This window comes from Stegodyphus dumicola, chromosome 1 (genome assembly GCF_044657685.1).
Source record: "Stegodyphus dumicola isolate Sdum_Otavi_A_Nest chromosome 1, ASM4465768v1".
NCBI lineage: Eukaryota > Metazoa > Arthropoda > Arachnida > Araneae > Eresidae > Stegodyphus > Stegodyphus dumicola.
In genome coordinates, this window is record NC_140768.1 from 276,987,799 (window position 1) to 277,012,794 (window position 24,996).

Consider the following 24,996-nt stretch of genomic DNA (forward strand, 5'->3'; position numbering starts at 1 on the left):
GGCGATTATGGAAGGAATATCTAAGGATGAAGAGGAATGCAAGAAAGACGAGATCTTTAAACGCGAAATTTGTACAAAATTGAGAAGTTCAGCAGACGATAACACAATGATAAAGCATTTGGACACAGCAGCTAAACTTAACTTATTTTTTAAGGTCATGGCATATCTCTCAGATCCTGATGCACGCTTCTTTATATTACTTAAGATGGACTGGATAAAAACTGGATTCTAAACTTATCTCTCTGATTGAGCACGACTGAACATTTTTATGAATTTTTTTAATAACGTGGTTTAAAAAGGAAGCTTCCATTTTCTAAAAGTTTCTCAATTTTTCGAAATCTTCCAAAGAAACATCGCTAGAAACGCCTAACAGCCCATTTGAGAGGTGTTTCCTCAAATATAGGAAAACGTCATGGAAAATGTGGGACCGCAATCCTCATGAATGCAAATTTTCGAGCATTTTTGACGAACAATTCTAAGCGCTTTACTTTCAATTTTACTTTGCGTATAAGCACTTCAAAATCAACTATATTAAACGATTTATTGTTGGGGCAGAAATAATCCGGAAGCTTACCTTGAATTTGTTCTTTGGCAGTGTGCATTTCCTCTTCTAAGCTAGCACATCTGGATTCTGACTTCTGTAACTTCACATTGAGTTCTGCAAAAGAATAGATTACATTAAAATTAGAACGATACAGCCATTATACTTGATTTAAACAAATAACCAATTTTTTACATTAGTCAAGTTCTAAAAATAAAAAATGACGTCAAATACAAAAAATAAAAATATTTCTTTACGTTGGAACATAATTAATCTCAGAAATGGAAATCAGTTAAGTACAAAAATCCGGTTTATCACAGATTTCGCATTCTTCCATATGAACCATGAAATACAATACATTTTTTAAAAATTAAAAACGCCTTTAACGAAGTCTTTGTAGATTTGGGAAACAAACAATTTGAACCTTTCTCTCTGTATATGCTATTGTTTGTGAAACCTGCGACAGAATTAAAAAAAATCATGCGAATAAAGGAAACTTTACAAGAAATGAAAAGCAGGATATGATATGCAAATCATTAAACTATTTGAGTGATAGCACATGCGTATTCTTAGCAGCTTCCCGTGGACTATCATGTTAGTTGTATGCATACAAGATTACAGCGGAGCGTTAAAAGTAGTATTTCATTAACTGCCAATTGTTAACATTTCATGAAAAGTCACTATGCCTCGTCAATAACAAAGCGCCTAATATAACCAAGTTACACCGTTTGAACGAAAGGTGAAAAATCGGCTTGCGAGAAGTAAGCGCCTCATCAGTGATGTCTGTACGGAAGGCAGTGGGTTCAAGATAATCGGACAAGACGCAACCCGGTCAGTGGACCACGAAATGTTATGTCAACACGAGATGACAGACACTTCATCCGCACGGCATTATCGCGCCATGCAGCTTCCATCTCAAAAGCTCGTCTGCTGCGCAATGAACTGTGCGCATGCATTCATTTGCACAGGGTTCCTCTTATCCAAAACCATCGACACATGTGACTATAGTGGCACCAACACACCTATAGACGCATCTATCAGCAACGGATTGTTATTTCCGATGATTCCTGCGTGAATTTGGAGTACATCGATGGTCGATTACGTGTTAAACGCTTTAGGGTTGAAAGCCATATTCCGTAGTCCACTATCCAGCATCATACTGGACGATTACTAAACCTGATGGTCTGGGGCGTGATGGCGCTTCATCTTCATTAGATCTCGTGCTAAGAATTGAATGTATGTGACAAGCGTGACGGCATTTTTATTTTTTTAGTAGCTCTTGTCTGCTAAGTACTGAATATACTCGAGCCAACAGCCACTACATCAAGTCATGTTTATTAGAGTCAACAAATATCTGAAACAACTGACTATTCACGTTTCAAAATGTTTTTCCTTTTCTGAAGATCTAACTTCTGAAGAAAAATAAAATTCCGATGTTTATTTTTGATTTACCTTAGGGGAGTGCTGCCATAATAGGTTTTAGTGTATTTCATTATTCTGCCTAGAAACAGTCTGTCAAATGGATGTTGCTCTTGAAAACAGGATAATTTTCTATTTAATTGCATTTGGCTCGTTCTGTCTAGTATATTTATCTTACTTGATGCTATTTTTAAAAGATTTTTAACACTGTTTAGTTAATATCATTAACTAATACTCACCATCGATAGTGTCCAATTGCCTCGACTGACGAGACTTGCTTTTTTCTAGATCTTTTTCCTGAAATGCATAAAATCACCTGAGTGTTTATAGCAACATCTACTTTAAATCTAATATACATAATACATAACTTTTATAGTCTGTAAATGCAATTAAATATCAGTTTCATAATATTTATTGGCTATAAATGCTTTTAATTTTCATAAATTAATTACTGATTCAAGAATTCTCAAAGCTTGTGGGGTAAAACTATCTTTGTTTATCATTTTCACTAAGCATGATTTAATTTGTTGTAGACATGAAATAACTTGAATAATTACTGAAATTTATACTCAGTTTGAAATGTGCAGTAAACAAAAGCAGAAACATATTGACTCTGCTCATGCAGTTTCAAAATAAACCTGAATAAATAAATTAACACCTCGAAAAATGTACTTTAAACTAGTAAGCTACTATAATGGCTTGCTTTAAAACTGTTTCAAGTGTTAAATAAAAATCTAAAAGCAAAGATCAGATTGCAGTTTTTTTTCTTAATTAAAAAAACATAAAGTTTTCTTTAAAATTTTTTTTATGTTATACTAACATTAAAAAAAACATCTAAAGCTTTTTCAGACAGTAATTTTTAAATATTTCTATAAGTTATTCCTGATTTCAGATTCGGCAATATCATACCCTACATAAACATGCTGTTGCTAGTCTACGATAACTAAGATTTTTCATTTAATCTCTGAGATTAGAAAATAGTGTTGCTCAAAACGGCGTAAATTTGTAAATCACTTTATCTAATAAATCACTCACTTTATCTAGTAAGCAGTCACTTTTCTAGTATCTCACTTTATGTTGTAAATCACTGTATCTTTATTTGTAAACCCCTTTATCTTGATTTCTTTCTAACGTTTTTCAAAAGGTGTCACTTTATAACATTCATGTCATCAATAAAATAGGTTTCTAAATATCTGTCATAGATCGATTGCAAATTTCCGACTCTACTTCCTGCATACATACTGTTTTCGAAAAAAAAAAAAAAAAAAAAAAAAAAAAAAAAAAGAAAGAAAGAAAAAGAAACGGAGCACCTTTAAAAAATAAATCAATGATCTCGAAATTTTGCATGCAGATTCCTTCATACCAGATATGCAAATGATTACATTTTCAAGGCCAATCAGTGTTAACTTCGGTCAGAGAGCGCATATCTACTGTGCTACCAGTGTATAAAACAGGTAACACTTGCTGACGGTTTACCATTTTTCGTTGTGGGCGTTTCCATTCTCTGAAGACCCAACCAATAATGTCGTTACGACGTTATCGACTTCGAACGTCATTCTTTAGTAGGATGCGTGAAGCAAGCTGGTCATACTGAGCAATAGGCCGTCATTAGCATCCTACGGATACGGCTGTGCAAAGGTGCTGCTAACAGTGGTTGCTGCAAGATATTCGTCGTTAAAATCAAGGTTCTTGAAGGTGGAAGTGTAGGAATGCAAGGCAAGATAGGATGATTGTGCGAGAGGCTCGAACTGCCCGCTACCCAGTTTGCTACAGCCTCTTCCATACCACGCGTAGCACCTTCCAGCATCCCAAGACGTTTGGCCAAGGCGAGGTTGCGCTCACAGCTGCCTTTAAACCTAAAAGATCGACAAAGTCGTCTGGAGTGGTGTCGTAGACAATCATCATGGCTGCCAGCCGACTGGAATCCCATAGAGTTCAGCCACGAATCCCGCTTTAGTCTTAAAGTAGATGACCATCACGTCCGTTTGTGGAGGGGGCCATGGCCAGAGGTCCCAATCATTGTTTACAGAGGCATACAGCGATTACCTCTGGTCAGCACTTCGACCTAATGCCACACCTCCTACGGCTCGCAAATCTCTGGACTGTCTCTGAGTTGTTTGTATCCTTCCTTAGCCACCAAAGTTACCAGACCTTACGCCAAACCGAACACGTATGGTAGGCTGCCAGATTCGGGCACCGAAAATATCGCAGATATGGAGTAACAATTGATGAATTTCTGAAGGAATCTATTGCAGGATGAGATTAAGACACTTTTTTTCACTCCTAACCGCAACGCTTACAAGCATGCATCGCCAATTATTGATTTGAACATTCAATATGTTGACCACTGATGGATCCTATGGCCTTGAATTTTTAATCATTTCATTACTTGTGCATGCATGGGCTTTATGCATATTCAATTTCAATAAACAATAAAAACAATTTCTTTCTTAATGATGCTTTTTTTAAAAGGAATGTATTACGTTAAATATAAAATCTAATAAATCCGCCTAATAAATTAATAATACAATCCGCCTGCGTTAAAAATTAAATCTAATGATTATGATTAAATTTTGCAGACATACAGACAAATGATTAAATTTTGCAGACATTTCAGAAGTCTTAATATACATTAATATTCTTTTTGGTCAAATGGTAATATATTATTTTAATAAATTAATGCTTTTCTTTTTACATCATTTTACCAAAGAAACAGACGCAGAAAGAAACATTAGAACTTTTTGAAATTGAAATTTATTTTCAGTAGGGTTGTATCCGTAAGTAAAAATATGCACAAATATTTGTATAATGTTTTTATATTTTAGAAATTGCTTTACTTTTTGTTTAATTTAAGAAAACATTTTAACGATAAACATTTTTTCAAGTAACCTTCGATTTTCAGATTGCAGTAATTTTCAGTTCTACCTTCCTCACTTAAATGAAAAAAAAGAGTTGTTTTTTACCCTCCAGAAAAAGGAAGATTGAAGGTTAAAACGTGGGAATTGGGCAGACCTTTCTTTTCCTTCTCAACATTCCCTATAACCGCAACTTCATTTCACCGCAGTTGTCAGTGGGCGTAAGTGAGAAGGAGATTTCTTGTCGATGGACGGGCAGATAAAAAGGCAACAACGAAACTTACCAACTCTGTTATCCTGTCTAGTAAGTTCTGCACTTCCCGTTTCTTGTTATCGAGACTCAATTGTGCTTGGAGAAGGGCCTCTTCCTTTTTTGTCAGTTCGTCCGCTCTAACGGATGACGTAGGGGAGGGTTTCTGTGGGAAATAAGTTAAAAAAATCACAAATATCTTAGATGTTACTGCTATTATTTTACTATATACGGCATGAAAGTAGAAATGATTTCCCATTATAGCAGAACTCAAATTATCTATATGGATTGTTTTTCTCTCTAAAATTAGTTATTAATTTGTTTCCATTTGTGTTGTTGTTTTTATGAATCTCACTTGTCTGACAGCAACATCAGAACAAGCCCAAGAAATTCATCGTGGCAAGGAGAGCAAGACTGCGCCTGTCGTTGGCAAGAGCCTTGAGCACCATACAGGTGACAGTACGACTTTGCTCAGTTCCGCCCCCAATTTTGATGGAGTGCATCTCGGGAAGAGGGGCACGGGTCCGAGGGTCTTCTATGCCTCTTCCCTTACCATCAATCTCTCAAGAGGACTTTCAGCGGACCGCTTTACTTAAAATGCCTCATGACGCACAGACACTGGATATTTGCAAACATCCCGTGCCTTTCCGGTATTCGAGCCTAGGCCCTTCGGTATGGGAATCAGAATCACTGTCCAGGTTAGGCCAGTGATCGGCAAAGTGCGGCTCCGGAGCCGCATGTGGCTGTTTGGCTTCTTAAGTGCGGCTCTGGTATAAATATCCATGGAAGGCGCAATAATATTTTCATTTAAAAAAAACTATGTAAGAAAAAATTACATCTTATTTTGATAAATTCTTCTATAAATCGAGAACATGTAAATTTTTTGTTTGAGTAAAAAGATGGGTAATTAAAATTTTATATTGTTGTAAATATACGTAACGAACATCGAGTTTAATTTTATTAGTTTTCGTAAACGTAAACATAAACCATGTACAAGCTACCGGCATGCGCGTGCATGCGTTTTATAAAGTAGTGAAGGTACAAATTGGCATCACAGAGCAACAGTTGCAGTGTGAACAGTTTTGTCTTATCTACCGTGTCTGCCGTTGTCCTGTCTTATTAAAAAGTTGTTGTATTTTTTAATCTAGCTGCACATCTTACAGGTATTTTTATACGATTTTATTACACCTGCTATGTATGTTTGTAGTTCCGGTACAAAATTTGTAATCGGTTTTTCGATAACTTCTATGTGTCCAAATGTTGGAAGTTTTCTTCCATTTTTGATCATATTAAAAGTTTTGTTATTTTGATGATGGAAAAAATTATTTTTTTTCTTTTTAGTGCAGTTACATATGTTAATAAAATTGTATTATTTAAAAAGATTTTTTTAAATTTTTATTTTCATCAATTTAATAATGATAATAATTTTGTGCTGGTGGCTTTAGAAAAAATATATTTGGAATATTTTTATAGGCACCCCAATTAACATGGCTACCAAAAAAAAAAAAAAAAAAAAAAAAAAGGCAAAGAAAAACGGAAGATGAAAACCGCGAATTTAAAGTTGAGTGGACCGAGAATTTTGCGTTTATTCAAAACTTGAATGGACTTCCGACACGTCTTATTTGTAAGGAGAAATTCGCGCATAACAAGATGTCAAATTTAGAGAGACATTTTACAAGACAGTACGCGTCATTTAGCACTAAATATCCTACCGGTGATGCAAAGGAAGAAAGCAGTTGAGGAACTTCATAAGAGTCGTCAACTTCTGTGTTTAATAACTGGATGCAATCTTCCAGCAATATTAATATGGCAAGTTTTGTTGTAGCCAAGAGATTGCTAAGAGAGGAAAACCGTACATAGACGACGAATACATAGAAAATTGTTTTATAAATGCATCCGAAAAGCTATTTCGAGATTTTAAGAAAAAAGCAGATATTCTGAAAAGAATTAAAGAGTTACCATTGTCTTCAAAAACCATTAAAGATAGAACAATTAAAATGTGTTCGAATATAATCACCCAGCATATCGAAGATCTGAAATTGGTTTCGGCTTTATCAATAGCAGTTGACGAGTCTTGTGACATAAATGATACAGCGCAAGTTTCACTTTTTGTAAGATTTATGTCTCATTCAGGCCCTAAAGAAGAACTTTTAAGGATTATTGCCACTGAAAGGTCAGACGCGTGGAGAAAATATCGCCAATGCTGTAATTGAGTGTTATGGATAAGCATCATATTCCCCTCGATAAAATTGTGTCGATTTCAATAGATGGGGCCAAAAGTATGAACGGCGTAAGTAAAGGGGTTGTTGCTATTTTGAAAGAAAAAATTAATCACGAGATACTTGTTTACCATTGTATCATTCACCAAGAAGCGCTTTGTGTACAAACATTTCCTAAAGAAATTTGTAAAGTTATGGAATTAGTGATTACCATTATTAACTCCATTTTAGCTAAAGCTCTTAATCATCGTCTTAATAATCTCTCCATCTCAAATTCTTATTTGAAATGGAGAGTGAGTACGCTGATCTTCTGCTTCATAACAAGGTACGTTGGTTATCAAGAGGGAACGTTTTTAAACGTTTCGCGTCCATTTTTTCCGGAAATTAAAGCATTTCTCCTTGAGAAGGGCGTTCGCTATCCAGAACTAACAGACGATCAGTGGATCCAAAACTTTTATTTCATGGTAGACATTACGTCTCATCTAAATCAGCTTAGTCGTAAACTACAAGGGAAAGGAAACTTAATTTTTTCGATGTTAGAAGAAGTAATAACATTCGAAACTAAATTATCCATTTTTGCACAGGATTTTGAAAGGGAAACATTGTTTCACTTTCCGAGCCTGCTGAAGCATCGCATTTTTAAACAATAATGTTAAATATGAGGGAAGTATTTCTCAGCAGGTTTCAAGAATTTAAAAACAGCAGAGCAACTTTAGCATTTGGCAGAAATCCTCTTAATGTTACGATAATCGAGTTGAAATTTTCTCCTTTTGAAATTGACATTGGTAGCTTTGAAATACAATTGCTGAATTTAAAAAGCAAAGAGATATAGCGCTCTAAATTCGAACGTCATTGTGTTGAACTGGAAATATTGGAGAAGAAAAATGTGATTTTAGTTTACAACACAAGTGGTCTGCTTTGAATGACCTGGAGAAGGAAGACATGATCATTTTCAACGCTTGGAATAGTATTCCTGACTCTTACGATCAGCTGAAAAAGCTTGCGTTTGCTGTTCTTCCCCCTTTAGGTTCTACATATATATGCGAACAATCTTTTTCAAGTATGAACATTAATTTTCAAGAATAAACTGAGAAGTCGTCTTATTGATGATAACTTGGAATCATGCCTAAAATTAAAAACAACATGCAAATCAGAATTACTCAAACTTTCCAAGGAGATGCAAGCACATTGTTCGCATTAATAAATATTTATTAAGTATTAAATTTAGTTTTATTTAGTGTAATAAAAGTTTACTAAACAAGCATATTTGGCTCCCAATCTTTTTTTTTAAATTGTTGTAATGTTCATATTTGGCTCTTTGGCTAATAAATTTGCCGACCACTGGGTTAGGCGGCCTTTACATTTGTAAAATTAGGTCTAAAAGACTGGAGTAAATTTATATACTGCTCTATCGATTTTGAAATAATTTGAAATGAATTCCTCATATATATGAGAAACCCATTTCAGAATTTTTATAAATTTATTAATTTTTAAAGAATATTTATATTTTTTCAATTATATATATATATATATTTAAACACAGGCAAAAGTGGTTTGTTTCTGAAGAAGACGGATCTTGAAATTTACAGAATTGTGTTAGGATTCTCTTTCCTCTGGAAAATTATGAAAAGCCAAGAAAATAAAAAATGGAAATATAAAGCAAAGAAAATTATAAACGCTTTCCAAAATGTCAAAAAAGAAAAAATCAGAAAGTTTTCCAAAAATGTCATGTAAGTTAAAAAAAGAAAAAATGTATAGATCAGTCCTGTCAAGTAATAAAAGTAAATAGTACACAATAAGAATTTTCTCTTAGAAAAAAAAAACGCAAATAAAGAGTCACTGAAATTTTTGCTTTTCTTGCAGAAAGTTTACTCCCTTATACCTGATGAAGGGAATAAAATTTCTACCTGGTGAAGAAGAGATCATGGGTTGAACATGGGTTGATAACTACGATTTTATTAATTCATGCTTTCTTCTCCATGTCTTCGCTCTTCTCTTCAGAAATGTGACATTTCTTTTGCCCCTTTCTTTAGTAATGTAACTGCGCTTCAAAAATATATACTATAGTTAAGAAGTACCATCTCTATATGCTTGTACATTACAATCCATAACTATATTAGTTAAAAACTGAATGTAATTCTTAGCTTCTCAGCTTTATTTTGAAACATAACTTATACTATTAAAATTCTGCGCGCGTCTATTTGGTTATAGTATAATCTTCCCCGGAACGACGGGAAGTTGAGTTTCGAGAGAGGTAGCCCTGGATTTCAAAATTTCATGAAACGCCATTTCAACTATTCTCATCTTCGTCTAACTATAATCATCCGAGATATTAATTAAAAACTCTGGAATTATTTGTGCGAGCTTCTTCAGCCCTAACACGCTGAATTATTAACAGGAGTCTGTCCATTACATCTTTATAAAATAGAGAGTTAACCATCTGTCCCCCTGAAACAAATTCCTCGTGAATTCTCTCTTTTCATGCAAAAAACATCTTTAACATCATCTTTGCTAGAGATAGCTGCTACGGAAGGTTCTGGGTCGCAATGAATTTCTTCCATCTCAAGCAGATATGTGCCTTTTGGTCTCAAGTCTATAAACAAAGAATCAATTTTTCATTTCCAGTCACAATTTATTTGAAGAATCAGTATTAATGGTCGCTTTACAGCTTAAGTTTTATTACTGTTCTTTCTTCAGATTTCAGATCCGCGATACTGGACTCGGAAACAAACATGGATCCAAACAAACGATTAACTACATAGAAAAGTCCTTGCATAAGCAGGCGATATTTTAGGAGAGCAAACTGTGTTACATCGTTTGGCGTATTTATTCAGATTTGTTAAATAAAGTGAGTACTAACATTCTGTAAACGCACTAAATGTTATAATGAATCTCTTGTAAACAATGCTACAATAATGCCCACAACGTAATATATCTACTTGAATACTAATTTTCCCAAACGTCACTTACTTGTTTGGCAGTTTGGACTTCTTTGATCTTCTGTTCCGCTTGTCTAAGTTTATCTCGTAAAGAATCTGTTTCTTCAGTTAGCCTTGTAATTTCTTCTTTTAGTACAGTATCCTGTAACACAAAGTAAATTTTAAACATTTCTATCCTCAAAAAAAGACATATTTACATCATAATTACAAAACGATGCCATATTTTTTAAAGTAAACAGATAATTCGCACAGAACCGATTTTAATAGTTTTAATAAGATGAAGAATAACATGAATATTCATGGTTATTATTAGGTCTAAAAAATTATAAATAAAATAAAAACCAAAGGTTGTAATGCATGGCATTAGAGTCTCCATTTATTAATTACAATAATGTTGGAAATATTCATAGAATTATCCTTGTATAAAATGCATATTTTGTGAAATTTCAGAAGTGTTTTTAAATTAAAATTAAATCGAAGATCATCGGCACCCTTCACGGTTGTTGGTGGCTGGTGATGTACAGGTTGAGGATCACTGGCAACTAAATCAGTAAGCGGTCGGTATGAAGCTGTGCAATCAATTTATATACTTTTAAAGTTAAAATTAACCTGTAGGACACCGGTACCCATCTTTGCGGCTGGGCTTGCTCACTGGTGAATTGATGGCCGATTGATGGTGACTTGATGGTCGATGGTGGTCAACCACAGCTCACTGGTGAGCGGTGCAGTGAATTTAGTTTGACATGAAAATTAAATTAATGGACATCGATATTTGCCGAGATTGTTGACCATCGATAACATGCATGTTCTCGACTCCTCACGATGATCACCGGTGTGAGTTAGTGCAATACTACATTTAGATATACTTTTGAATTCCAAATTAATTGAAAGACATATTTGCTAGTCTAAATAAAGATCTATTTTTCCCTATTAAGTAAAATTATGCAGCAGAGAACAGAGATCATTTCCAGCATATGATGTTACGCGTGATATCTGTTTGATAACAAATATATTAAATTCTAAAAATTCCCGAGTTTAGGTATTGTTTCTACGTGGTTGATGTCATACTGTCTTACTACTAAAGCAGACGTTTGAAGGATCATCTTTCGGTGCGTAAACATATGCCATCATCCTTGCACTCTGTTAAATGTTCGCATTTTATTTGAGACTACTATTCAAGCCATCCTTTCATTGCTGCACCCGCCAGCGATAACCAGTTACCACTGACTTACACGCTAATCACTTATATACTAATCACAATCCAAATCACTTGTCTCCATTTTCTTTACCAGTTTACCCATTCGATATCACGGGCCAAAATCAGCATCTTGATTTTTTTTCGTGTTGCAAGTTGAATTACAGTTGGTTAGATTGATTGGATTAGTTAGATTATGGTAAATTATTCGAGAGATATCTGCCTAAAGGAAGCGATCTTCTCGTACAGACTTGGCAGTATTCACGACATATAGGAAGAGGAGGAACGACGAAAAGTCAATATAAACTCTTCCAGGGGCAAAAGTAATTACGGTTACGAGAAAAGCTTGAGGGGACTGAAATGAGCTTGAGACGCCATATTTTAAAGTAATAGAGAATAGCATCAAACAGCGTCGTAACCATAAGTGTTTTATTAAAATGAGAATCCGGACATGAAAATAAAATACAGTACAAAATGATTAAGACAATCTATTCCGATGTGCGTCACTCTTTTATATCAACATATTTCTGAACCCACCCTTTATATCAATATGTTTATTCTCCATATCGATTACGATCAATATTCTTTTTAATTTTTCTTATAATTTCGGGATCTTGTGTCTAGTTGTTGGGCATCAGAGGTTTGCACATCTTCGATTGCGTTGCCATTCACGAGTCATAAAAGCACCCGTGCAACATCATAATGATAACTGCGCAGGAATGCATATGCATGGGCAGCTTAAGAAAGGTTGTATGTGAGTGCTTCGTTTTACGATAGGCATTAGGGCGTAACATTATTGCATGTCGAAAAGAAAATGTATAAGACTGCCATTTGTAATTTGCTGAATTTGCATTGTGGAAAATGGGTTCCGGAAATAGAAAAATTGTTGTTACTCACGGGTGTGGCGCCACCGGCAATCATCTCATTCTTTCGAATTTCTTGCTCCAGCCTCCTCTCAAGTTCCTCGATCCGCCGTCGTTCTTTCTCGCGCTCCGCCTAAAAAAGGAAAACGAAATACAGCTCATAATCTTATTACATTATACTGCTAAGATTGTTTCCCAAAGACTCAAGCATACGGAAGTGTAATACTATCTTGACAATTGATATCTGTGTACTTTATTTTATCACAAAATACAATGTGTGCTAGGTGGCGGGTGTTTGTAATACAGCCTAGACAGGAAGTTCTTGTATGAGAAGTTTTATTTTCTGAGCTTCTCAAAGTTCTGATAGAGAACTGATTTTTCTTGGATGAACAAGTTTTTGTTGGATGTTAAAAATCTCGCTTTTTGAATTTATCGAACAGCAAATGCAATTCCATATACCAAAAGCATATATTGTTATGGCATTTTACTAGTTTCGAAAGTTTAAGAAAACGTATGTCAAAATTTAATTTTAAAACTTTTATTTTCTTTTAAAATGCAGAATTCATTTTTCAATTTGTTTGATCCCTTGCTCTTCGCCTCCTGAGGCATCGATATATACTGCGATGTTAACAATCTACTCACGAGTCCAGATAGCAAAATTTTGCGAAGAATTTAATTTAGATTTGAAATAGTCAGAGCATTAATATGCTAATTACATCAGTTAATTAACTTAAAAATCCAATTGATACGTACATATAAATGCTTATTACAATATATACACTACGAAAAAAAAAGACAGTTCTAAATCTCCCGTTCCACTGGGCCGATTGACGAAATTCTACTTGCGTTTTTCATCTCTGGAAAGCGCCACTGGATATATACTAGATTTATATAAAGAGCAATTTTTCTAATATAAGGTATTTTGACACAAAATCTTACTTTTTCTGAAATGACATGCCAATGCTTTTCCATATTTTGATTCTGAGACTCAAATTACGCTAAACTGCAAAGTTTTGTAAAAATCGCACGAGTAGTTTTTAAAAAATTAGATCTCAAAATTCTAGCAAATGAACGCTAATTGAATTTCGTATATATTTATTAATCTCCCTTATTTTATTAAACTTATTTGATTCTTCCTTTCACATTTACAAATTTAGGTTCATTCCACATAAAATTCGCCCATTTTTTATGATTTATTTAAAACATTTGTATTTTAAAATAATTTTTATAAATTTTTCGAAACAAATTTGAATTATAACCTATAAAATTTTTACCATCATCTCAAAGAAGATTTATTTTTATGCATCCTTGCTAAAAATTAGAGATTTTTATTCGAATTTTCGAAGATATACGTGAATTTATATATTGGTGCGTTTTGAAATTTGGCATATTTGTTGGAAGCGATACTAACATCAAATATGGTGTAGGTAGTTTGTTAAAATTATTTGAAAATAGGTACGATGTTACTTTTTTTCCGCTCTTGCACAATATAAAAAGGGAAATGAAATTTAAGTTGCCATCTGTTAAGAAGTTTGCCAAGTGAATTATTCTTGGCGCAAACTAAAAAAAAAAAAAAATGCGCCAACATAAATTTTTGAAATTCTCCATAAATTTCGCACCGAATTTTAAAAAATTTAATATTTAGGGATAATTTGAGTCGTAGAATCGAAATATGGAAAAAACTGGGATGTCATTTCAGGAAAAGTCCGATTTTGTCACTTATCTGACGTATAGTCAGTCCAAGCCCTTGATATTTCTCGTGCCCAAAAGCACAAGATAACGACTGCCGTTGGCAACAGCCTCGAGCACCTTACAGGTGACAGTGCAATTTAACTCAGTTTCGCCCCCCCCAATTTTGATGGAGAGTACCCGCGTCCTAGGGTTTTCCAGTTTTCTAGCTTTCTTCTCCTACCATTAACCTCTCGAGAGGTCTTTCGGTTCGCCATATATTTAGAGTGCCCCCATGTCGCACGATATTCCAATCCGGACCCTTCGGCGCGGCAGTCAGCGACACTAACCGCTGTACCGGTTGGGTGGCACTGATGTTTTTTACGTTCTAAAGATGCTGATCTCTATGAAAGTGGTCATCTTAAGGAGTTAGTTGTCAAAAGAAGTCACTGTGTTTAAAAAATAATGCAATCCTGATGGATTTCATTTATCTGTAGATTTTTTCTCAAGCTGAGTTTACAAAATTTCTCAGTGAATGGCAAGAAAGTGCTCTTAAAAGAGCTTCAGAGTTATTCAGAGAATTCAGAGTTCTTTTACTGAATAAAAAGCTTTTCAATTATTTATTTTTAATTACTTCGAACATTAATAATCGTTTAATTTAGAAACTATGCGACAATTAATAGCAGTTAAAATTGCATGATTTAAACTAAGTTTTATGCGAATGACTCGAATATAGTCTTGCTCATTATTTCGATATACATGCGCAATTCTTAATGTATTGGTTTGGTCTGCGTGATTACGTCAAAGCCTAGAAGGCTATCTGCTTAAGGGAAGGGATGTCTTCGTGGAGGGCTTTCTAAGGGTTCGTATACACTGAGAAAACCACGAAAACGCTAACGCAGCCAGCCTGTTCGCGGGATTTGAACCTCGGATCGAACTATTAGTGTTCAACGACTTTATCACTCGGCCTTAATCCATTAGAAATATGAGCATTTAAGAATATTCCTGGCTGCTTACGAAATGCAGTCTTTACGTATGAGCCATTAGAAGGAAGTAATTTAATCAATGTCATATTTAAATGAAGCGCAAACTTCACTACAAATTCCCTGTCGAAGAAGGTACTCTAAAAAATTTAATAAGCATTATGAAGTCACTTTTTGTCACCAACTTTAGTATTTTCCTTGCATGTTTGCTCAATTTAGTACTTTCTTTGCATGTTTGCTGATACTACTAAATTTATCATTTTGCCCAACATATGTTGTTAAATTTACATTATAGTTACGAATATATATCTATGCATTTTGTCTCATTTGGGAATGTATGTATTTTTGGCTTACTTCCAAATCTTCTTTGCCGATACTTTCTTCTTCAATCCTGAATTCCAGCTCTTCTACTTTTCTAAAAAACAAAAATATTTGTTTTTAAAGTGACTCTATAAAAGAGCATGAGAAATTGAATTTGATATTAAATCTTAAGAACAGAGGGGAAAAAGTATTATTATGCGAAAACGTCATATTGGGATCTGACATCACAATGAAGAATTTACTATTAACCTTTTTAATTAAACATATTAAAGAAATTATATAGCTATTTTATTTCGCTGAAATAGAAATAATACATGTCGTTACTAATTAGTAGAAATAAACCTTCATTGTTGAATAAAACCCGACACAAAATTAATTTCAATTTAAAAAAAGTCAGTGCAGCTGTCTGCATTTTGGTTTTGAATATAAAATGATATAAAGAGCAAAATATCAAAATATTAAAAATGTATTTATCCTTTAAATTAAAAATTTTTTAATGAAATTTATAGAAAGTTTTAACGTAATTTCTAATTTTTTTTGACAAACTTTAGAAAACTGCTCGATTTTTTTTATTATTTGACGTCCGTCATTTTAAAGCTTCAACATCAGAAAACGTATGCTATACAATTTTCTTTGCCCTCTGTTAAAAACCAAAATGAAAAAAAAATCTGAAAGCTTTCAGATTTTATATTACACTCAAAGAGGCGTTTTTTAAACGTTTTGTATGTTACTTTTATTTATTAAATATGATGTACTTCGTACTTAAAAGATAAAATTCAATTGAACAGCAATAATAATAATAATAATAATAAACCTCGCGCATTGAATATCCGTGCTTGGGAAGATGCACGTGATGTTAATGGAACGTTTCGAAATCGTGAGTTTGCTAACAAAACATTTTTTAGTTTTACGAAATATGAAATACTAGTTAATAAAAACAAATTCCAAATTTGGGTTCCGGATGCCCATATTCGGGTAGAGAAGTACGTTATTCAAAATTTGATGTCTCTAGTACCGTTGTTTTTCACAGTGCGAGAAACATAGATACGTTCATGCAGATTCTTCATTATTTAATTTCTTTAAATATAATGCGGGGCTATTTAGTGGCAACAATTTGAAAAGTAAAACGCCATTTTATAGTGGACGGTGGAAAATGCCAAAACGTGCATCTGAGCTAATGCTCATTTGGGCTAAAAATTTAAATGTATACAGATGCTTTCAATTTAATCTATATGCTGATAGAAAATTTATCATAACCAATGGATTTTTCGTTGGTGCATCAGATATATTGGATACGTGTGAGATGGTTCTTCATAAAAGATTCTGTTATGAAGTCTTCTATAAAGGAATAGCTTTATGAAGTCATAAAGATGATGGCAAGTAGGTTATGTCGACGTAAATAGATTTGTTTCCACTGAGAATGCCCACAGCAGTTTTGAGCCATTATAATAGCTGTTCTTAGGAACAACTGGTAACGGTAAACGATCTTAAATATTGTATCTGTCTACAACATAATAATGGTCTAGTTTTGTGTTATTACCCACCGGTTTACATTGGGGAAGGAAATTTGGGAAATGACACTGATCCGAGGAGCAAGAAGAGGGAATTGACTAGCAAGCAGGGAAAAAGAACAAGCTTGGAAAATTTGGTTACATAAACACTTTACATAAGCAAATGTTTAAACATCGCTTTGATTATGCGGATACCATAGTTTTTTCAAACATCATGTCAAATTATGACATTCGGGTTTCATACAAACTGGTCTAAATAATAATAGTTTCATTTTGTATTGTATGGGATCAGAACTTACGAATTATCAGTCAAATATTCATAAACCATGACCCTAAATCTGTGCTCACAGTGATATCCAATACGTCCGAATAGTATGTTCTTTCAATATGCACTAGTTTCCAAAAGTGACGAAACAAATTGAAAAATTGCTATAAATCGGCTAAAAGTAGTTCGAAATGCTTGAAATTTGATTATGTTACGAATAAAAGTACGTTTCATGGAGCAGCATAATGCAAAAGAAGAACGCTACCATCGTTTTTCATAAATATAAAACCACCTATTTAGCAGGGAATCTCTATTCAGTTAACTACAGTATATAAAAGAATTTCGAGATAGGCAAAGTGTAAAAATGAGTTCGAGGCGAACATTTGCCAGCAGAATTGCGTTATAGAGCCATAGGAAGATTAGAAGGAGTTGCAAAATGGCTAAATGTCGACCGTTCCGTGGTAAGTTGTGGAAGCAATTTCTAGCTACACGTTCAGCTTCTCGGAGACCTGCCGAATGTAGGCTATGAAATATTACTTCTGTAAATGACCAGTATTTGGTACTTAGTGCACGCCGCACCTGGACTGAAACTCCATTTCAGCTTATTTCTTAATGAAACAGTCACGACAGAACGCTGAACGCTACATGAAAAAAGGTCTGTATGCCAGGCCACCGGCACTGTGAGTCCCGCACTCCACCGGAAGGAGCACCTGAATTGGGTACTACGTCATGCGGACTAGACTGAAAATCAGTGGAATTGTTTGTTCTATTCACTGATGAGTCCCGCTTTGCTCTGTAGTAATTTTCGTCGTGTTAACATATGAAGAGAAATAAACATTCGATATTTTCGACCTGACATACGGGAAAGGGGTTCCTATTTGGGAGGTCATGTTTTTGTACGAATGGGAGTCTTTAGGTGGGCGCCTAGTCTGTATGTCCTGCCAGATGGAACTCTGAATGTACAGAGGTACAGTGACGACATACTGGATCGTATTGTTCCTCCGTATGATGCCTTAATTGACGATACTTTCATTTTGCTTAGCAGATAATGCCCGCCCTCCCATTGCTCGCCTCGTGCACCAATTTGCTGAAGAAGGAACTATAGTCCAAATCCAAATGAAATGCCAGCACGCTTTTCCAATATTATTTCCATTAAGGACTGTGTGAGACGGTTTCGGGAGGCGTGTTGCTGCCTTCTGATGTCGTTCAAAACTCCATGCGTTAACCATGAATACAGTTTGCATCAGTTTCGGCCATACACGTAAAAGACGTCTTAAACACAAATTCACATAGCTATTTCAACTCTTTATAGCGGTAGTTAATCATTTACAATCTTTTTCCTTTTGTGAATAAACTACGTCTCAATCTATTTTATTTTACACTGTTATGTTTGCAAAATATTTCGTTTGGTTACATAAATTTAATGAGTATTCAAAAAACACAGAAGCACTGTGTAAATAGCGAAAGAATAAATATCATTAGACGTGAAGAAAGAGAGTTATAAAATGGCATTCAAAAAGACTAGACGTAGTTTATAGAAGAACTTAAAAGGAATACCATTGAATTCAAATTCGCTTAAAAAGGCGGTTAGAATTTTTTGTATTTTTTACTGCGCAATGCTTATAAATTACGGATTACGGAAATTGAATCTGACACTAAAAGCACCCTTTCAATTACGGCATGGTGTTAAATCTTTTTGAATTAACGTGAATTTTATTTTTGTGTTAAAAATTTCATGCAAAGGGAGAAGGAACATTTATTTTTAAGCAGTGTAATCCAGTTAAAAAGAGTTATATTTTTATATACTACATTATTCTCTAATTGTATTAATTAGTTTTTTAATTGTATTAAGTCCTTTCATCACTGACACGTCAAAGGCTGACCATTGAACATTATTTCGTTCCAGTTTACACTCTTGGAAACTGTGCTGGCCGCAAGGGGTATTCTGCGAGATCTTCTCATGTGCACTGTGTAATTGAGTCGTTTTCCTTTACAAAATATACAATGAAAACACTCCTTTTAAGGCAGATAGCTTTGGAGCACTTTCTTGAAGAAACAGAGAATCAGTCAGCAGGCAAGACTGTACATATTCAAGAGTAGTTCAAACGCCATCTATCATTTGCTACAGACCTTACGCACTAGCAATGATAGTTCCATATTTCCTTTAGTACGTTCCGCCCCCTAGCCCTTTAGAGCCAGTTTCTGAAAAAAACATATTCGCGTAATTTTCCCCTTCCTCCACAGGTTCAGAGAACGAGCTCTAGTAAATTTTAAATTGGATTTATCCATACAGCGATTGTTCCTGTCTTACTAACAAAAACAAAACCTCGCAAACTACCTGTGAAGGTCAAGCCGAAACTTTCCTTCTAAATATTGAATTTTATGCCAGCCTAACACAAGAATCCACCAATCACATCGAAGCAAACACAAACTGACATTCAGTCTACTATTTCACTGAATCAGATACACATTCACCTTCTCTAATTATTTATGGATGATTTGAGGCTAAGTTATCGAACTCCAGATCTCTGGCGTGATTACGGTTTCCTTTGACTGCCATAGTAAATGAAAGCATTTAGTAACCTTATACCGGCAGTGTTAGGGAATTTCGAAATAACCTCTTTCAGCGAGAAGCAATTAATTAACCATATTTAGATACAACCACTTAACAAAAGTATAAAATGTATGTAATTATTTCAGTTTTTCAAAATGTTTTACGCATAGTTACGAGCTACTTGGGATCTGTTACACATTGAACCCTCAGTTCTTGAAAGCGTAGCAATTAGCAGCTAGTTACTATCTTCCTAAAACATTAGCCCAGTGGTTTCTTAACTGAGGGGCAGGAATTTTCCCCCTGGGAACACTTTCACAGTTTCAGTGGGGAATTCATTATTTACCTGTTAAGTATTTAATTTTAGTTTACGAATATAAAAAATAATTTTTTCAAGTTTTGCTATTTATTAACATTATTAGTCCAAAGGGGCAATTTGCCCAGAAGGACTATTAATTTCGTTCTGGCATTTTGCCTTGGTTCACTTTTCAAATTATTGCCACCAAATATTAGAGACCTGTATTATATTTAAAGAAATTAAATAATAAAGAATCTGCATAAATGTATGTATGCTTCTTGCATTGTGATAAACAACGGTACCTAGAGCCATCCAATTTTGAATAAGGTATGTTTCCAGCCGAATATGGGCATCTGGAAGCCCATGCCATTTTACTTTAAAATGTTTTCTACGAAGGCATCTTTTCCTTCTGGCACATAGCTTTCGCCTGCTTTTCTAAAATCCAACAGAGTTCCGAAAAGCTTTAAATGAACGTGCCCTCTGAAAACCCATTACATGCAGATAAGTCATTTTTTAAGTTTCCGGTTTATAGTTTAAGGCTTAGCTGTTATGAGTGCTGTTAACAGATAGATGTAATCTGCAGTACGTTCTTACTTCCGTTCTTCTTCCAGTTTGGTTGCCAGATCTTTTCTTTCTGCTTCTGCCGCTTCCAGAAGCTGGCGAAGTCTCTGAGCTCTTCGCTCGCTTTCATCCGCAAAGCGTCGCTGCTCTTCCTGAAATAAATAAACGAAAAAAAGAAAGAAAGAAAAAAAAAAAAAAACTATAAATTATCCGCAGATTACAATCTCACATTTCAAAGACATTTTTAAAAAAATCATATGCAAATATTAAAAAATTGAAAATATTAAATATCATACAAATATATCACTTCTCTTCTTAAATAAGAAATAGTATCTACTAGTAAACTAAATTTTTGCTATTGAATAAAAACACAAATATAATATTAACTATGTTAAGGAAATACTAATTCAGAAGTCAAACCACAAAAATCAGCGTTATATTTTCAAATTTTCACAGGACTAGTTTCGATGGTTTTACCGAACCACCATCCTCTTTTGCAGTTGAGGATGGTGGTTGATTTTTGTGGTTTGACTTTTGAATTAGTATTTGCTCGGCGTGTTATTGTGTCTTAATGTTAAGGAAATATTTTATTGCTCGAATAAAAAAAAGAAGCAGATAGAAATGATTACAATTCGTACATTAAAAGTAAATTTCATCTTAAACTATTAGATTTGATCATGGATACCGATGATAACGCACACCAGAAGTAAAATACCACCACTTTTGCAGTTGGCATAAAATACGATGTTAGGAACCATTTCATTGATTGTACTTAGGGTAAAAATAACACTTGCCACATAAATATTGCTAAAAGAAGTTCAGCTAAAATAACATTAGAATTGATTTATTTTCTTTCGATGATAAGCAGTGCAAGTTACAAAGATTCAAGATAAAAAATAATGTTATTTTTCATCGATTCCCAGCCTCATGCCTTTCTGTTTCTGAGCACTTTTTTGTAATGGAAGGATTTTTATCGCTAAGCCAAAACCTCTTTCTGATGTTATTTAAATGCGCAAATCAATACATGCCAGTGTAGAAAATGAAAAGGATTGAGAGTTTTGCCGAAGGCGTTGAGCAATTGATATACACTGGACACTTTAGAGGATGAATTAACAACTCTAAGAAATATGCTAAAACGGAATCCTCAGGAAAAGGCTCGGTTCAAGTGTTAGGCTTACTATGAGACGTCTCCTCAGACGAAATGCTTTGTGATATAAACATAATTTTAATGTCGTTTAGTCTAGAAACCAAAAGGCAGTTACTTTTAATATCACAAAAATATTTGATCCTACAGGTTATATTGAATTTATATCAGTAATCAGTAACAATATTCATGACTGATGAATATTTTTACTAAAAATATATCATTTGCTCCTCTATTAAAATGTATAAGAATCTAATTTATTATACACTAGGCTGATTTGTCTCATGTTCTGCAGTTCATTCTTTTTTCATGATAAAATGAATTTTACTTAATGAGAAACGCTTACTGTTCGCACATTTTTAGACGATTTTTATTGTAATTACTAAACTATTTTACTCAAAATTTTTATGTTTTAAATGTTCTAATTGTTACCCCTTATTCTTCACTATCTTTATACACTGTAATTTTCAAGACAATAAAGCCTTTTGTAGTATCGGAAGAAGTATTTTATCCCATTGCTCTCGAAAAGCTTTCCGAAATCTAAGGAGGTTGGAGGTCGACGTCTGGGCAACCCGCTTTTTAAGAGTCCAAAAAGGCAAATACAGATTGGTGACAGATTAAGAGATTTAGTAGCGAATGGAATGGATTAGATAACGGATTGATATTTCTTTAACTTATTATAATAATTTTACAATTATCAAATATTTTTACACAATGTATCTGAAAATAGATAAAGATAAGACAATACAGACAAAGAAAAAAAAAAAAAAAAAAAAAAAAAAACGAAAACGAAAACGTTTCGACGTATTCTTTTATTCTTTTTATAATATAAATGTTCATTTTCCTTGCTTTGCAAGTGACGCTGTCATTTTGTCTGTTACTTATTTAAAATTTTGACATTGTTCTATGTCTCAAAATTAGAAATTAAAGTTAATGACCTAAAACTGCGATAGTATTTTACAGTACAAGTGAAAAAACTGACAGTTTCACTCACGCGCATTCTGCGTTCGAGGATATGAGGTGGAGATACACATTATGTTTTTTCGTCTTTTTAGGATTCCAGTCAGCATTAATCATTTTATTTACAGTTGACACTAAGTATTTTAATGATTTCTCAACTTTCCTTTTAGAAGGTATTTCTCCCGCCTTCTTAGCAAGTCTTCGTGGTGTAGTGGTCTGCAGGCTCAGCGCGTAATTGCAAATTTTTCATTTCTCCTGCTTCCAAAAACTCCTAATGTCTCTACACTTGGCGGATTTTTTTTAACATTAAAGATATTACTTTTGCAATATTCGAAACATTCTATTTCTTCCTTGGATACGTATTTGGAACAATTTTTCCACTTGAAGCTAAATTTTGACGTTTTATTCCTTTGTTGTTGACAACATTATCTATCGTAGCTTTAGATATCGAAAAACCATGGCTTTCAAAAAGTTTTTAATAACTAGATACGAAGACGTTTCTTCGGAAAGAACACACACCCAGCCTTCTATCCATTGCTTCTTTCAAAGCGTCATTTCATGAAAACAAAATTGTCAAGTAGAAGACGATAATTTATACTTTCAAAAATATAGTTGCATTAAAAAAATTCCAAATTAAAGATGTTGTTTTACAGCAAAGCAGAATCGTCTAAAACATGTGCGAACAGTTTCTGTATAGGAAAAGGGACGCAAATAATAAAATTTCACCTCTGAAAGTGACCAATATATCTTAGAAAGTAAAAGGAATCCACATTAAATGTATCATATTGCTGTAGTTCACTGTTAGAAATAATAACCCATTTGTTCTCAAAGTAGCCAACCTTTAAATGCGTTTTCCATTTATCCATTTTGTGTTTTTGCGATTTGCACGTAAATATCTGCACATTAATATAAATCTAAATATTATCTGCACATAAATATAAATGCTTTTTCAAAACAAAGTGTTTCATTCAGTATTTGCGACATTAACCCTTTGTTGCATACAAATAATCTAGAGAAGTTAAACGAAAATGTTTGTATTTTTTTTTACTTAAAATAACCTTAATAATAATAATTTTTTTTTCAAATTTCGTTTTAAATAATTGCTACAGTTTGTTCACTACAGTGAACAGAATGCATATGCGTACATGCATACAAATCTCTTCCCAACGATTTACGGTCATTGCATTTGAAATCATTTCCTGCCTTGTTTGCAGTGATCATTACCATCTTCTAAATGGTAAATCTACAACTGGCATGTGCATACAGATCCCCCAAAATACCTTCATTTCGTCGATTGTGATTTAATTCATTTTGCTACGATTTTATAACCTGTACCTATTGGATTCAAATGTCAAATGTTCTAGAAATTCCTTTCCAAGCATAAACATTTCCAGCGGTGTTTTGGCTTGATAAGCAGTACATTTGGGTTTCAGTTCACTCTTCCCGGTAGATCTTTATCTATCCACTCCACAATTTTCTCAAACTCATTTAAAATAAAATGTCTATAATTACTAATTGTGAATAAAAATTGGCATTATAAGAAAATGTAAGCAATATTATATAATGTTTACTATGAGAAATTGTACTAACTCGGAAACAGAAGTAGCAGCCATTTTCCAAATAGCAATGCTTTACTTAGTGATGCTATACACCCATCTATGATCGACAGTTGAAAGTTCTAATACTATAGAATGAATAAACACAGGAATGGAATCTGTTAAGACATTTATAGAAGAATAAACAAATTTAAACTTTTGTCTACTACAGCGGACATGATGCAACAAAGGGTTAAACCATATTAGGCAGACAGCTCTTGAGAAATTCGCTATAATTAATTAACTTGTAAGGCTTATTTTAATTAACATGTTATTTTTTTACGTTAAAATTTATCCTACATCGTTTTCTTTGCTAGAATATGTAAATGATAAATGTTTTAAATAAGAGCAAAAACTCTAAGAGAGATACTTCGCATCATCAGCCGGTTGTAGTCAAGCTTCTCTTAGACTAGTCGTTGTTCAGTAAAACAGCTGAATAGTGGTGTTGACACTATTCCAACCAACTGGTGAGTTTCCTCTGATTGAAAATTTCATCTTGGAATTTCACATTCAAGTTGCTAAGACTAGGCTAACTAGACTATCCAAAACTAAACTTTTGACGTGATAATACTTAAAAATTATTATTATCTGTCCATCCCCCAAGATGCGGAAGTTAATTTTATTGATTTGCGGCGGACCACACAAAGACGAGAAAATCGTGTGTGCGGTCACCCAAGTCACTGTTTTCAAGCTTTTACGACGTGTCACACGACTTGGTCTGACATCTCAGACGCAATAATTCGTTTTAGTTGACAATACAAGAGACAAATTCACGACCAGTGTCGGGAGATTTTAACGTTCTGATCTGTGTCTGTCGTTAAAGCCGCTCGATTTCAGGAGGGCTGACGAACCAATGAT

The 24,996-nt window shown here is 34.0% G+C and overlaps 1 protein-coding gene and 1 long non-coding RNA gene across 3 annotated transcripts in view; one reads left to right on the plus strand and one right to left on the minus strand.

The window, feature by feature from the left end:
• LOC118188927 (uncharacterized) overlaps positions 1–24,996 on the minus strand; it is a 187,308-nt gene that overhangs the window by 63,794 nt on the left and 98,518 nt on the right. For both annotated transcript variants that reach the window (XM_085807305.1, XM_085807298.1), the window contains exons 5-11: positions 20,473–20,591; positions 15,287–15,347; positions 12,316–12,414; positions 10,255–10,365; positions 5,100–5,231; positions 2,200–2,257; positions 575–658 (exon numbers count right to left, since the gene is read on the minus strand). In XM_085807305.1, the coding sequence (XP_085663431.1) occupies positions 575–658; positions 2,200–2,257; positions 5,100–5,231; positions 10,255–10,365; positions 12,316–12,414; positions 15,287–15,347; positions 20,473–20,591 (664 nt within the window). The remainder of the gene's footprint in view (positions 1–574; positions 659–2,199; positions 2,258–5,099; positions 5,232–10,254; positions 10,366–12,315; positions 12,415–15,286; positions 15,348–20,472; positions 20,592–24,996) is intronic.
• LOC146999560 (uncharacterized) overlaps positions 1–24,996 on the plus strand; it is a 127,462-nt gene that overhangs the window by 40,374 nt on the left and 62,092 nt on the right. The window lies entirely within an intron of this gene.